We start from the raw sequence: 16,289 nt of genomic DNA on the forward strand, positions 1-16,289 counted from the left end.
CAGCCGTGTGAGGGTCTGGGAAGCTGCCGGTACCCAAACTCTGTGGGGAGATTGGGAAACAGCTGCTTTGGAGGTGGGACCGGCTGCGGACAGGCATGCGCGGGATGAAAATGAGTGGAGCTGTGTGCGCAAAGCGCAGCTCGGGCTGCTTCTCCTTCTGCTCATCCACAAGCCCAGGAGGAATGTGCGAATGAGCTCAGCTGAGCTCTCCGGGAAGCGCTGCCATAGGACTGCGTGATCCATCCATCTGCTTTGCAGTGTGCTTCGCCGCGTGCAGTCGGATTCCACTGCTCACTTAGCAGGGGCCAGGCTGGCCGTGCGTGCGGGGGGTCTGTGATTTATTGCTGCTCACTGCGCCTCAGCCCCGCTTGGGTCAGGGGCCGGAGCCCGGGCAGCGCGTCCCTACAAATAGAGCACCGTCCTTAGCGCAAAGGGTTGGACTCTCTGAGAAGGGTTCATGAGTTCCTCCCTGCTTTTGGGGAGAGATGTGCCATTACCGTTCTTGGCTAATGCTTCTTGGCTCTGTAGGCATTTATTTATAGAGGTCAGCACAGAGGGATTGTGTGTGTGCCTGAGGATATTGTTGTTGTTACATGAACCAAACAATTAGCAGCTGGCAGCCGCTCCGCTGGCTGGCATCGGCGTTTCCCAGCTGTCTGCTAGGGCAGGGCTGCTGGTGCCCAGAGCCAATATCTGCGTGTGCCACAGGGTGACCCTGGTGCCGCAGGGTGCGGCGAGATGCCTCTGAAAGAAGGTTTTCGTAGAATCATGGCTTGGGTTGGAAGGGACCTTAAAGATCATCCATTTCCAATCCTGTGCCATGGGCAGGGCCACCTCCCACTGGATCAGGGGCTCCAAGCCCTATCCAACCTGGCCTGGAACCCCTCCAGAGATGGGGCAGCCTGGGCCAGAGTCAGCCGAGTCTCATCGTTTTCCTCTGGGCAACCCTGGCAGTGCTGGTCAGGTCTCTGGCTGGGGTGGGTAGAGCAGGGAAGGGTGCTGAGGGATGGATTTGATATCCTCTACGGAAGGGGGATCTTGAGCGAGCTGTTCTTGAGGCAATGCCACTATTGTCTGAGCCTGGAGTGCCAGAAAAGAGATAATAAATAAGCAAATATCAACAGCAAACAAACTCGCTGCGCTTTCGTTCGTGCAGATTGAAAATTCCATCCCCTTGAGAAAAAATGTGATTACTCAGTTTTCTGACAGCTGTGGCTGGGAGTCACGAAGACTTTCCCAAGCCGGGTGGCATCCATGGGTGGGTGGGCACCGGGGGCTGCACCGTCGGGAAGCGAGCGGGGGACACGCCAGTCTGTCCTGCCATGGGCAACCTCACCATCACCTGCTGGGGCATCACACACCCTCAAGGATTCAGGAGGGTGCCAAGTTATTGGGACTTGTTGCATCTTGCAACACTGATTTTGGGTGAAGAGCAGAGACTAGGAGTGCAGATAGGGCAGCAGTGTGGAATTTAGGGAACTGTACCCAAAATGTTGCCTTGTTGAATGCATGTCTTCCTTGCCGGGTGGTGGCAAAGCAGTGCAGAACAGGCAGGTAGGCAGCCATTCTGTCCGAAGAGGTGGTCATAGAATCATGGAATAGTTTGGAGGGGAACTCAAAGCCTACCCAGTTCCAAACCCTGCCATGGGCAGGGGCACCTGCCACTGGATCAGGGGCTCCGAGCCCCATCCAACCTGGCCTGGAACCCCTCCAGGGATGGGGCAGCCACCACTGCTCTGGGCAGCCTGGGCCAGGGCCTCCCCATCCTCAGCATGAAAAATTTCTTCCTAACGTCTAATCTAAATCTTCCCCCTTCCAATTTAAAGCCATTCCCCCCTCGTCTTATCACTCCAGGCCCTTGTAAAGAGCCCCTCCACAGCTTTCCTGCAGCCCCTCCAGGTACTGGAAGCTGCTCTAAGGTCTTCTCAGAGCCGTCTCTTCTCCAGCTGAACAGTCCCAACTCTCTCAGACTCTCTTCCTGAAAGAGGTGCTCCAGCCCTCAAATCGTAATGCCAAAGAACAGCTTGTTTATTCTTTTTAACAGATATTTAACACAGTGCCAGAGACTCTGCCATTGAACTCGCAGCTGCTGTTATCTCGCAAGAAGAGCACGGACTCAAAGCCACCCTCCTGCAGCGAGAGACCGCTGACGCTCTTCCACACGGCACAGCCCAATGAGAAGCGTAAGTGTGCCAAGCTGCGGCTCCCGGCTTTCCCACTTGGCAAGGTTTTGGCCCTATCCGTGACTAACAGACTGTAATTCCCATGCCACAAAATGCAATTTTACTGATGTCCATGGATGAGATGTTTCCCGTAACAAGATTGGACTCAGGTTTCCTCTGCTGTTACGTTGATGGGGAGTGTGAGGATTGCCTGGCATCCAAGCCTTTAACCGGGGCCTTGAAATGAGGCCTCGTTAGCGCAGTATAAAGTGTTGCTGCCCCTTCCCCACCTGATGGGCCCCGCGCATTCCAGTTCTCATGTTCCCTGACCCCTGTCCTCACCAGCATCAGCTGCTGAGATGCACCCCTGCGCATAGGGTGCAACACATGTGGCAAGAGTGGACACCTGCCAGTGTCTCCAGAAGGTCCTTTTTGGATGCCCACAGGCACTTTGCCTTTTACAGACACAAAACCTCGGACAGGATGTTCTGCATATTGCTGGGGATTAGGTACCACAGCAGTTTACAAATGTTGAAGATCATCTTTCTGTTTCTGTCACTAATTGATGCTCCAGATATTTTGGTGGAAGAGTCAGTGCCCGTCCCTGCTCATGGAGCAGCAGCCATGTGTCTGCTTGGGCTATTGCTCTGTGTTCCAGTGTAGGCCCAATTCCTAGCTCTCCTGTTCCTCCTGGCCATGGGCTCCCAACCCCTGCCTTGGGTTGCTCCTAGAACTGCCCAGTTGCACAGGGGACTGTCCCAGTTACCAAAAAACAGAGGAGTGACCTGGTGAGCAGAGCAGGCGCCCCGGGGCTCGGCTCGCTTTGCTGGGGCGGGGCGGGGAGTGTGGGGAGCGAGGAGCAGGGTAAAGCTGGAGTCACCCCATCTTCCCAGGACTTAAAACTGCAGGGTGGGCGGAGTGGCTGCTGTGCACTTTGCTGACTCTTCAGATGTGGGCCTCTGCCTCTGATTGAGTTACGGTTAATTATCAGGCATTCATTTCGGAAGATGTCATAATGATACGTGTGGGTTTAAGGAAGCGGCGGCAGCACCACGGCGTGCTCTGGAAATAGTGTATCAGACGCCTTTCTGTAGAGCCTCAAATATCACGAGCTGCTTTTGAAATATTTCAGCCTAAGTAATTTATTTGCTGCTAACGAAGCAGTTGCTTGTTAGGCTCTGGAGCTGCCTGCTGCCGGAGCCTTCGTGTACTGCCCTCCCCTCGCCTAGAGGAGGTACTGAGTTCATTTCTTCATTTCTGCATTTATTTATTCCCACGCAAAGCCATGTTTTCTCAATATTCCTCCTGACAGTCTGTAAACGACTGTGTCTATGGGAAGCCACTACTATTTTATTCAGTGTTTGCCATCCCTGCTACACGTGTCAGCTGAGGAATAATGTGAGGTTTCCTTTACTACTGGTCCGGAGAAGGGCCAAGGCTCTAAGCCAGGCTGAAGCAGGAGGGTTTGGACGGCAGCTCAAGCCGAGCCGAGTGCCACGTCTGCATCGTGGCCTGAGCTGTGACACAGCAACAGCTCTGCGGGGACACAGAAACAGCTGGCACCTTCGGCAGCCTCCGTGCCACGGAGCGCTGGCCGTGCCCAGGTTTGGTGGAAGCACCTCTCACCTTTGCAGGTGGCTGTGTCACGGGTGAGGGAGTCCTGGAGTACGCGGTCAGTGTGGTGCTTGTGCCTCAAAATACGCATTGGAAGAGGGAAGGAGCTCAGAGGAGCCCCAGGCACAATGGGGACACCGAAGGCATGCTGCAGGAGTCATTCATCTATGAAACAAAGACATAACAAGATCTAGTAGCTGGAAATCAAAGTTAGACGTGTTCAAAATGGAAACAGTGCACATTTTTTAAGACTGAGAGCAGTTTAACCATAACAAGAAACTAAGTGGGACAGTGAATTTTCCATTACTTGAAATCTGTTCATTGAAGTCAAATAACCTTCTAAAATTTTCACTAAAATCCATCATACAAACCTGTGCGTGAGTCAAAAATCACAATGTTCAGCAGACAGAATCACGCAAGAGAGCGGATAGATGATTATAGTAGTTATTTTTTTGTTAAACATTCACATTTTTGTCCACGACTGACCCAGGAACAGAGTGGATATTGTGAATGGATGTCATTAAATGCAGACACACCATTTTGTTCCTTACCAGTTCTTCATTATACACAGTATTTGGGCGCTTTGCTCATGCTCTGTTTTGCAGAGTGCTTTTGCCATCACTCCGCGCTCCCTGCAGATAACTGCTCTGGCAGTGCCCTGGATCAGGTTATTGGCCAGAAGCCGCTGCTCTGCGCTCTGGGGACCTGCAGCGTTGGCTGGAGGAGAGCCCAGAGAAGCTGGAGGCTTCAGCAAGTCTCATGTGGCTCTGCTCGACTTACTTTCCTTTAAGATTCACAAGGGTTTGGGTAGGTGGTGAAAACTCAACCTCGCTCCAACATGTTGCTTTGTCTTGAGCTGGAGGAGCGGGAGCTGAGGCTGGCTGAGCAGTTCAGCGATGGAACCGTTTGAAGGGAGGATTGCACAAAATGTATGAACCCAGCTGTCCCTTAAGCCTTCCTTTCCAGCAAGATGGTTTTGGGGATGTTGGGGAGAAGTGGCTGGTTTGGTTTATTAACGGTAGCACTCTCAGCGGTGGGAGCTCTGCCGTGGTGCCTGCCAAGGAGGTGCAGCCGCGGTTGGTGTCAGAGGCTGGGACTGTGCTGCAAGGCATTGGTGATCTGCAACCAGAGCGTGGCCAGCTGTGACCCCCTCACACCCGGCTCTGCAGGCGCTTTGCAAAGCAGCTCTTCTGGCTGATGGAGAGGAATCACGCTTCAGCTGATGGGCAGTCCTGCTCTTGTAGCTGTGAGGCCAAATTAAATCTCACAGCAAAGAATCCTTCACATAAGCTTTTAAAAACATGAAGCAAAATACAGTACCAGCCTTTTAAAGAGGAGGAAATAAAATAAAACAAGAGTTTTAGATTCTGCCATTTATCTCCATTCCTTTGTAGATGAAACACTTCCAGTTGCTTGGCTGATGGGGACTTTAATTCAATATTGGCTGCTAGCTGGCTCTGAGATTAGGCGGACAATTGACACTGATTTCCTAGGCTTACGGAGCTTATTTTCAGACTTCAGCCTTAGGCAGAAAATATTTGGAAATAATAAGACATGGTCATGCTCCAGCAGCTCAGGTCCGTGCTCCTCAAAGGAGCGTGGCGGGGAGCGCTAGACCCTGCCCTTCTGCCTTGCATCCACAAACCTTTTGCTGATGTAAACTTTTCTCTTTGAAGCAGTGGTGAAGAAATGCCACAGCACTGTGCTCCTCTGCGCCTGAGACAATGCTACTGCCAGGCTGTTTTACAGAAGTGCAGGCAGATTCTTTTTGCTTTTTGATCTGATTAAGTTTTCATATATCCCGGGAGTTCCTCTGGCACTCTTTTATCCTTCTTTAACTGTGTACAGGATACAGGTGTGTGTGACATGTCCTCTTTCTAACTCAAAACAGAGGTGTAAAGGGATTTGGAATAGACCATTGCTGTGTGCATTTTGATAGGAATTTGATCAGTGTGCACTGAAAAAATAATTTTTGAAAGATTTGTCATTGGAGTAGGATTCATTAGGTTTTCCAGCAGGTGCCCGTCTTTCAGGAAAGCAGCATCCCAGAAGTAGCAGTTCTCAGCAACAGGGAGTGATGATGCCATCGGTGATGATAATTGCTTCTCACAATTACAATTACTGCTTGTATGGAAAAGGCATCTTATGAAAATGAATTAATATGATTTTAGGTAATTTGGCGTCGAGCTGAGGAGACAGCCCGTGCTGCGGATGGTGCTTTGGGCTGCATAATGTTTTCACTCCTCACTGCTGAAGTGACATAAATAAGGGGGAAGTCTCTCAACAGAGTAAGATCAAGGGAAAGAAGGAACTCCAAGGAACTTCCAGACTGTCTGCAGAGCAGTGCCAGCATTTCATAGAATTGTAGAACTGCAGAATGGTTTGGGTTGGAAGGGGTCTCACAGCCCATCCAGTTCCATGCCCTGCCATGGGCAGGGACACCTCCCACAGGACTAGGCTGTAGTGCAACCAGCACATATGCAGCGGGCATGAGGCACTGATTTGGGTGAGATATAAAGCCCAGTTTCTCACCCGCAGCTGCTCTGCATTTCAGAAGAGCTGGGCTGAAATGGAGCGGAGACTCCATCCCCTTTCTCCTTACAGACCTGGCCAGGGAAGGGCGAGAGCAGTTCAGATCAAGTCCTAGGCTGAAGCATTTTTTGCTGGGATAAACTTTAATGAGGTGATCTGTCCTTTTCTTCTTCTCAAATGTGATCCTGCTGTCACACAGATGGCTTTCTCTTGGCAGCTGATTTCAGTAACAGAGAAATCCACAGCTCTATGGAGCTCGCACTTTAATTCTTTTTGAGTTGTGTGGTACTTTGGATGTTTCTGGGAGTATAAAATATTAATGCCCTGGGGGAAAAAAGGAATATTTTCTTACTAAAATTACGTTAATTTTAAATATAGCTGAGGACCTGGTGTTTCTTATGGTTTAACATATAATATCTCTATAAACTAACTGGGGTCTGGTAAGACGCTGCCCTGCATCAGGGCAGGGGTTATCAGGAGCATTCGATGCCTTTGCAGCAGTGTGGTCTTTAATTTTTTGTGCCACGGCAGCTGTGTGTGATAGCTGATGCTTCTTGGGTTTTGATGTTTTTTAGAGGAGAACAGGAACAGTATCATCAACTCCAGCCTGGAATCCGTCATCTCTTCAAACGCAAACAGCTTCCTCAACTCCAACAGCGCTCCCCAGCCCAGCCTGAACTCAAGTGATCTTGAACTAGAAGTAATTAAACCCAACAGGCCAAATTCACTGTAAGTACAGTGGTAATTAGTGTTTTATGGGCTCTCTGTCCTTAATCTTTAATCAGGGCTGTTTCTTGCTCTGAATCCCAGCAGTTTGCTGAAGAATACGATTAACGTTTTAATTTTTAATGGGTGCCAAGTGTGTGCCCTGCATTTTTAACTTGCTTTAAGCAGTGGAATTAGTTACTGTGGTTTGTATCTGCCAGCGTGTTTCAGCTCGGATGGTTTTGCACACGTGGAATATTTTTTGAGCAAAACTCCACATTTCTGCTTGAAGGGCTCGGCCCGTCTGCTGGTAACTGGAGCAAGCACAAAGGACTTTTCTTCTAGGTTAAATTCTCTGACTGTTGTCAGTACAGTTGATCTGCAGCCAAATCTGTGCCATTGCTTCTGCTATTGCTTCCTTCATCTGGAAAGTTCAAGGGAAAAAATAGCGACCTTAGCAATGACTCCCTGGGGATGGCCGAGTTATTTATGAAGTCCCCTGAACTTGACACAGCTGAGCCCTCGTGCCGATGGCCAGCTCTGCTGGGGGAATTTCCTTCCTGCCGCGGCTCTGCTGGGCCTGATAGCATTTTCCCACAGAACCTCCCCTCCCTGTACATGTGAAGATCTGCTCAGATCTTCAAGAGCCATTGCCGTCTTTGCAAGCCAAAGCCAGTTTTCCCCGCAGCACTCCTCAGCACGCCCCTGCCCATCGGCCAGGAGAAATGCTGCTCCCACCACGGCGGTTCATAGTCCTGCCAAATGCAGCGACCTTCTCAATTAAGGGAGACCTTCCTTCCACTCCTCTGGTCCTCCCACAGCCTCCAAACACATCCAATTCCCACTCAACCATAGCAACCCCCAGTCCCTTGAGAGTAGACAGTGGCATTTTTGCTTTAGCTGCTCTCTTCTGGGTATCAGCAGGATTGCTGAGGACTCAGAATGCATAAGCGCCAGGGTGGGTATTGGTAAAGATGGTGAAACTTTTTGCTGTTGGCTTGGTTGACAGTAGGGTTTGGGGCCTGGGGGCTCTGGGGACATGCAGGAGCAGCTCAGGGACCTGCCTGCAGTGGTTTGGACAGGCAGAAAGGTAGGTACGGTGCTACTGCCTCTGTGAGCTTGTGTGTGAACACAGGACATGCTCTGGCTTTCATCCATCCGCTCTGCCTCTATCCTCTCCATCACTGCCACTAAAACCAAGAGCTGCGTGAGTACCAAACAGCCCGGTTTCTCCTCGGCCTCACCCAACGTTGGCTTCAGGAGTAGATGTGTGAAATTCTGCTCCGTACCTTGACAGCTCTCTGGATTTACCTGCTGCGAGAGAGTCACCTTGCAAGGAGAGTTTTGGTGGCAAAATAGAGCATCCAAAAGGTAGGATGCCTCTAAATTAAGGTCACACATTAAGTAAGTTATGTGCTGAGTACAGATGCGTCGATACCTCATGCCTGTCCTGTCAGCTGAAGCTCTGGAAGTCAGTTACATACCATTCCCCCAACAGGATGTTTTTAGTTTATTTTTCCTTCAAGGGGAAAAAAATCATATGGCTTGTGATACAGCAAGGTTTGTGAGCCTGAATCTTGCTGTGACCTTAGAGGAGTTGTTTGCCAAATTTGCTGGCTTTCCCGGCAGCCTGCCCATGAGCTGGGAGCCCGCCTCACCAAAACTCAATCCCTGCAGCTGAGGAGCTGCAAAATTCCAGGTGTGCAGAGGCCAGGAAGTCCCACTTTCCTCCTTGAAAGAAAAAGCAGTTTCTTTCTGAACAAGAAACCCTTTAAGAGAACAAGCACAAAAGAAACCTGGATTTGGTGTTCCCTTCCCTTCGAGAAAGGGACTTCTGCTTCCCCAGCTGGACAACAGCAAAGGTTAGTGAACTAAGAACTGCTCCAGGCCGGAATTTCTCCTAGTCCTTATTTTCTGCTGTCTAAATGCACCATTGGAAAAATGGGCTGATGGAGATTTCCGCACAGGGGAAATGCCTTTGTTAATTAGGGCCTTTTCCTGCCTTATTTTGAGGCTTGGTGCCTTGAGGTGTTTGTTCATCTTTTGTCCTCCTCCAGCATGGGCAGGGTGACCTTGGTGTCCTGTCGAGCCTCCACATCCCACCAGGCCCCAGTCTTGGCTCTCCTGACATGGGTGCCCAGCCAGGGAGGGCAGAGCGGGCATGCCGGGAGACTTTTAGTATTAATGTCCCTTTGAATTCTTCGCTCACATTGTCTGGTGGCATCAGTGGGTCACCCATCGGTGGCTTTGTGTCACTTCTCACACATGCTATGGAAACATGCAGAGCGTGGCAGCTGTGAAGGGGAAAATCCATTTTTTTCTGCTGCTCTGGTCAGTGTTCAGGAGAATCAAAGAATCATAGAATCCCTAAGTTTGGAAAGACCTCTGAGATGATTGAGCCCACTGTCCGCTACTAAATCACATCCCTAAGCACTTTATCTGCCCGTCTTTTAAACCCCTCCAGGGATGGAGACTCAGTCACCTCCTGGGCAGCCTCTGCCAGTGCCTGAGAACCCTTTCCATGAAGTAGTTTTTCCTAATGTCGAATCTGAACCTGCCCTGGTGCACCTTGAGGCCATTCCCTCTCGTCCTATCACCTATGACCTGGGCGAAGAGACCAGCACCCACCTCACCACAACCTCCTTTCAGGTAATTGTAGACAGAGTGAGAAGTGGTGATGTTGTACAGTGTCCACCTTGGAGCTGCTCTCCAGCGCAGGCAACAGCGGGGACAGGGTGCCCAAGACCATCACACTACAGTAGTTGTCCCCTCCCCACAGGCTGCGCCCGGGTTCCATACTTCCACCTCACAAGCGGGTTGGTCCCACACATGATATTGGGTCTTGGGCACAGTCGCCGCTGCCTGCACGGGAGCTGTGGCACAGCTACTCTCCCGCTGCAAAAGCACTTTGGGCTGCTGCAGGGAAAGGACTTGGGACATTTTGATGTTCTTGCTTCTTATTAAGCTGAAAACTGGAAATTTCTTGTGGAAATAACTCCCGTTGATCTCGGTGGGAGACTTGCTGGAGTACAAACATTACGGGCTGGCTGCAAGTCTGGGGAATTTCTTGTTTACATTTTGCTGCAGTGAGCACCGATAAATTCAAAGGTTGCTTTTAAATGTCTAATGCTAAAACCCACACGCACTGTCTGTGAAATGAGAGATGTTTGTTTGAGCTTTTGTTTACCAAAGCCTCTCAACTCCCTTCCGAATGCCTGCGTATCCCCCAGGTCTGCTCCATCGGGAGCTGAGCCGGTTCCTGAATACCCCCCTGACTGTGTGCTCTGTCCCCAGCCTCTGGGCAGCAGGGCCAAGGTCTCCTCGCTTTGGTGCCATTCTCTGTCCTTCTCCCAAGGGGAACACACCCGTTCCCAGCCTTGCCTTCCCTCAAGTGTGGTCCTTCACCAACCGGGAGCAAAATTATTTTGCTGTAGGGCGAAGGCTCTTCCTTCCCAGCCACCAATCCGGGTTTTACTATGGGAATGCATTTATTTATTAGGGCTGTTTTTATTTTTATGGAAAAACTGCTCTGGGCTGGAGTTGTACTCGGTGAGTCAGCAGCGCTGCCGTCCCCTGCCAGGAGCTGTCACCGCGTGGCAGGGTGTGGAGGGACCAGGGCTGGCTGCCCGGGCCACCAAAGACCCAGGGAGGGCGATTTGTTTGTAGAGAAGCCTTGGCTTTCTTTAGACCTGCAGAAAACACTTCCTTAGAAAACAGGGCAAAACAAGAACCTGAAGTACTGGGTTTCTAACACTTCAGCTGAAGTTTTCAAACTAAATTGTGTGATCACAAAAAAACCAGGTTTAAGATTGCAGGCTTGCTCGTGTGGCTTGGCACTGTGATGTGGGGTGCATCGCTGTGGAAAACAAGCACCTGGTGGGGGTCTGCTTTGTGTTCCTTGTTCTCTGTTGGATGTATTTGTTGGTCTCATCTGTCTCCCCTATGTTATTCAGACACCTGACTGCGTGGGCGGCCGCTCCGAGCACTTCAGTCTGGCTGAGCCCAAGGCAGAGGTTGGTGGTGCAAACACCAGCACATGTGCTCTTACACGGCCTTACATGTCACCTCTTAAGGCTTAGAGTAAGTGTAATACCTTAGTCTTAAACCAGCTGTTGGGTATTAATGGGTTCTTCTGGCTGATAGGCTGCCTGCACCTCGCTGCAGGCTGTCACAGTTGTTTGCAGAGCTGAGCCACTAATGGGTTACAGTTTGGAAAATAAACAGTGGCCAGAATTTACTGGGGGAGGCAGATGGAGTCATGAGGGTTTCAGTTTCTACTCTCTCCTCGCACAGTAATTTCTAGTGCGGGACTGTTTAGGAGGTGGGGTGGGGCCAGGTGATGCTCCGTGGGTAACTAGATGGGCTGCATTTTTGCATTGCAACTCCACAAAATTGCCAGGCTGCACCCTTACAAGGAGGAATGTGCTCCTGCCTTTTCTTTTTGAAGGGGAGTTGAGCATCAGAAGGGCTGAGCTGGGTAGCAGAGCACCCAAAATTGCCTGCTAGCCCAAGGGATGCTTGCCCGGGTTCTGCAGGTGCTGTATTTCAGTGACAGCCATGCACCCCTCCATCATGCACCCCTCCATCATGCACCCCTCCATCAGCTGGCCTCAGGCAAGCACTGGCGCAACCTGGATGGGGCAAGCGCCAGAGGAACGTGCTCCATCCATGCCATCTTGCTGCTGTTCCCAAGGAGAGCAGTCACAGATGGGGTTCTTGTGGCTGCTCTTTCACGCCCAGCAAATCGGACTGGAACAAGCTGGAAACCTATTTTTTAAGGCCCTTGGCTATGTCTTTGCGGTAATGTTTCCCCATGGTGGCTCTAAGCACTTATTTTATTCCTCCCCCAGTCCTTTTTAATTGTATGTCTCCACCAAAGGACTGCGACACTGCCTCTGCTGGAGTGAAGCACAGCCCAACAGGATCTTGGGGATGTTTCTGAATAGTTGCTTCTTTCTTACAGGTTTCTAATGCTCTCTCAGAAGCTTGTTGATCTTTGAAGTCATAAGACTGTCTATCTCTGTTGGAGGATTATTTACCAGCATTCTCAGAGGCAAAACCATCCCATTTCTGGGCTGCCTTTGTGGCAGGGTGCCCCAGGAAGACCTGGTTGTTTCTGCCTCTTTTGCATCGACCTTTCTTTCCCCAGCTGTAGGCAGGGATTCACGCAAACTGTTAGCATCGCAAGTCCCCTGGTGCAACTTGAGGCCAGTTCCTCTCATCCTATCACTATGATTTGGTTTAATTACTTGGGTTTGATGCCCTGAGGAAGCACCACGGGTGTGAGGTGTGCACGTGCTTGGGTGTCGAGCAGGCGGCTGGAGCTGGGGAGGCAGCGCCGGGATCTGGGGTCTGCAGGGCCAGTGGGATGGGGGTGGGATGAGCTGCAGGAGGAGGCCTTATGAGTGCAGAAGAGGCACAGAAATATGCCTTTTTCCATGGGGTGGGACTCCAGTGTTGACTGTGTGAGTGATTGTCTCTAAAAATAGCAGGGACTGAGCTATCGAATATCCCGGACCTGAGGCTCTGGCAGGCTCAGCACTGCCCAGACTGACCTGGCATGACCCTGCTGGGTCTGTTTGCTTCTCTAAAGCCCGGAGAAGCCCCTGACTTTGGAATGGATCCCCCATGGTTGGAAGTAAACACGCATGAGGAAATGCAAGACTGAAGCTTACAGCTTAGTAAGCTACAGTTTCATTCCCCTGCCCTCCTGCGCGTGTGCTCTCTCCTTTAATGCTACTTGCTTTCCCTCCCATCAGGCAGCCGAAGGACGAAGCTTCACCAGGGTTGTTTCAGTGTTTGGGATAAATGTGTTGGCAGTCTTTGTGTCTTTTTAACCTAGATGGATTCCCGTACCGGTCCGTGTCTGTTTTGTGCTGGTGTGATAATTACAGAGCAGCTCCCTTCACAAAATCAGCGCCTTTACTGATTGCCGTCGGAGTTGGCTTTGTAGGTGCAAAACAAGTCAAAAATAAGGAATTCGATTTAAAAAAAAAAACACTTAATGAAGGAAATGTCGTCTGTTACTCCCTCAAAATGCAAATTATTTGGCATTTTTGCCCAAATTCTCAAGGAGATACAACCGGCCTCACAACACTGCCTTTGTTTAATGGTACCTCACCCTCTCAGCATCTTTGTGGATTTGTCTATGATCCCAGTAGAGTGGCAGAGATCTCCAAATTCTTCCCTAGGTGACTGGAAGCAGGGTGGATGAGTCTCATGGTGGGCACCAGTGGCAGGGGTCAGCTGAGCCCACCACTTGACCACCCACCCTCAACACATGCTGCATACTGCCCCTCCTTCACCCTGGAGCTGTTCAAAAAATGCGTAGATGGGGCACTTGAGGACAGGATTTCATAGGCACGGTGGTATTGTGTCCATGGTTGGACTTAATGATCTTAGAGGTCTTTGCCAACCTTAACGATTCTATGCTCTGAAGCCCCTCACCATCCCAAATCTGTATCTAACGGCAGACAAATCTGTGTAGCATCACCAATGTATCAAACGGGAGAGGAGGCCATTTTTTGCAGTAAATAATCTCTTAAAATTCAGCAATTATGAGCTGTGACACACGTAAGCAAACGCACGCAAGGAGTAGTAACTAGTCTTTTAAACGCTGCTGGTTCCTTGCAGAATTTAAGTCAGTTTTTCCACTCTGAAACATAACGACGTAAACATGACACAGCCTCATTCAGCGGCGCTGCTCCCTCTACCCACGCAGAGCCCAGATCTCTGCAGCACAAATAAATTGTTTAGTTTTGCTTTGCTTTTTTTTTCTTAAGCTTTTGTGGAGTTGTCAGTAGTAGGAGGGATGTGAACGTTACTGTACCCTGCTTCGTTAGTCTAATTACTGTAAGAACAAATCCTTCTTACTGCGTTGTCCCTACACTGTCAGCAGGAGATTCGCCAGGTGCAAAGGGCAGCAGGAGCTGCTGTTTGTGAGGGCTTCAGAGGAGAGTGTCTTGGTTTCTGCATGCCGTGTGAAGCTGACAGCTGCAATAAACTTCTTTTATTTATAGAAGACTCCCCTGAAGATGTAGAGTGAGTGTGTCTGGGGAGTCTCCTGCAGGCTGTGAGAGCCCTAGAGCTCTTCACAGCCGTGTTCAGCTGTTATTTCACTCGGTACAGGGAACAGGGAGGCAGTGCTATTTTGTTCTCTGAGCAGAGATGGATGAGAGCACGGCAAAGAGGCTGTGTGTGTGAGTGCTGTGAGGAGCACTGCTCCCAGAGCGGGTACAACAGTTGCTCTAGCACCACTGTTCTTGGCCAGTTTAACTCCTACAGTGGAAGAAGCCTATCCTCTAGAGTGGATCTGTTTTCCCATAGAATCCAGTGCTTTAAAATGTTGGGAAATCTGTGTGTTCCCGGCAAACCTGAGCGTTCTCACTGCAGCAGTTGCCCTGTCAGTAACGATCTCCATGTCTCTCAGCTGCTGTCACCAGGTACTGTCATTTCTGCCTTTTTAGCTGAAGTTCTAGAAATGCTCAGCTGCTTTTTTTATTCTTTTGGGTTTTTTTACAGCTATTTGTGATCTGTGTGTCCAGTTGGGTCCATGGAGGCGGAAAGGCCCAGGTGGTTTGTCCGAGGGGCCACAGCCAGCAGCAGCAATCTTGTCTTTGCCCCCTGTCTCGCCCTGGAATTTTGCATCCTAAAAGTAAACCCCATCCGTGTCCTACTGGATTCAGCAGTAAGAGCCGGGCTGGCAGCTGCTCAGAAGGGTTCAGTTTCAAGCTAGGAGAATGGTTGTGGCTGAAGTTACCGATGCCATCAGTGGTGTTGGACGAGCTGGCGGGTGAGGTGGAACCAGCCCATCTTGCAAGGGAGATGCTCGTTAAGCATTGCTGCATGTTTCAGACCTTTAAAATGCAAATGGAAATGGTTAATAACAAACTGCTGCACGCACGGGATAACATCTTGCTGGCTTAGCAGAAAGATTTGCCACCTATGACAACTGAATGCTTCTGCTCAGTGTCAAAAGGAGCAAGGTGAGGCCATCCCAAGGGGATGGATAAGGGGTTTGGTGCCAGACCCAGCTGTGTCCGTCCCCTCCTGGCAGGCTGGACAGAACAGGCAGGAGAGGGCAGGCAGTGTCTGCTGATCTGTGTCTGCCCGGCCGTTCTCTATCCAGAGTGGGTTGTGGTGTGTCAGAAATGAGCCCTTAACCTGCACGACCTCTTCAGTTCCTCTCCCTTTTTCTCACTTGACCTTGTTTTGCAGAGGCTTTCATGGCTCTATTTTCTTTTACTCATGTTGTTTATCTTAATGAAGAATAATGGCAATTAGAGGTACAGGAGCGGGTTCCACCCTCATCCTGCCTTCCTGTCAGCCTCTTTGGGAATGTCTCTCCGAAATGGCATCTCTGGGACTTCTGTTTAAGAAATTTTCTTATAAATCAATTATTCCTGTCCCCAAGAAACTTGGATTCTTACTGCTCTCCCACCACCACAATATTCAGCTACACTTTTAGGTTGGAAAAAGACCAAGAAAAGGTACGAGCATTTTGTATTGACGTGTGTTGCTAAATATTGTAATTTGTACCAGGAGGGGTCCTCTTCCTCCTGGGTGAGAGACCTGGTGCCCAGGGTACAGGGGTGGGGCTGTCAGCCTGCTCGGGAGGTTCCCACGTGGCACTGAACTCCTAATGCCATCAGAGCAGTGTTTGCTGTAGTAAAGGCATTTCTTATTACTTTGGTTTTATTTTCGGGTTTTCACTGTTTGTACAAAATTGCAAAGAAAACTTGTGGTAGGCATAGACTGCCTGGACTCGTACATGGTGTGGAAACTGCCCAGTGCTTTTGGGGTAGGTAAAGTGAGCCCAGAGGGAAATAGGAACTTGATTAATTGCAAGGCTTTGGGCAAAACAAAGCTGTTGCTTCTTCCTTCCACTGCATTGTGGCCGGCTGGCCGGGAGCCACTGCAGCTCCAGTGAAAGCCAAGAGCTGGGAGAGGTGTTGTTTGGGCCAGTGGCTCAGGACTAGGGTTTCCCCAGGTCCTCTGCTGCCTTTTGTCGGGGGGGGTAAAGCCCTGAGTGCCCGGAGTGTGCTGGCACCGTTAGGTGACACGGAGTGAACCGCTGCTGGTATCAGCTCGGGCTGGAGAGAAGCGTCCCCCGCCAGCCCTGCTCTGTGCAGCCATGAGAAGCTCAGCCCAGACCACAAAACACCAGGCTTTTGCCTAATTGGGTTTTAATTGTGAAGGCCAGCCTCGAGGGGCGGATCTTCTGACTGCCTGAGAAAAAAATGGCATTTTTCAGGGATTACATAAAATCCTGCAATC

General features: G+C 50.3%; 1 protein-coding gene across 6 annotated transcripts in view; it reads left to right on the forward strand.

Annotated features, from left to right (window-relative positions):
- ARHGAP26 (Rho GTPase activating protein 26) overlaps positions 1–16,289 on the forward strand; it is a 200,940-nt gene that overhangs the window by 146,942 nt on the left and 37,709 nt on the right. For all 6 annotated transcript variants that reach the window (XR_008452247.1, XR_008452248.1, XM_054079751.1 and 3 more), the window contains 2 exons: positions 2,045–2,183; positions 6,884–7,037. Coding sequence is in view for 4 of the 6 variants with exons in the window: in XM_054079751.1 (XP_053935726.1) it covers positions 2,045–2,183; positions 6,884–7,037 (293 nt within the window). In the remaining 2 variants the exon portion in view is untranslated. The remainder of the gene's footprint in view (positions 1–2,044; positions 2,184–6,883; positions 7,038–16,289) is intronic.

Source organism: Cuculus canorus, chromosome 14 (genome assembly GCF_017976375.1).
Source record: "Cuculus canorus isolate bCucCan1 chromosome 14, bCucCan1.pri, whole genome shotgun sequence".
NCBI lineage: Eukaryota > Metazoa > Chordata > Aves > Cuculiformes > Cuculidae > Cuculus > Cuculus canorus.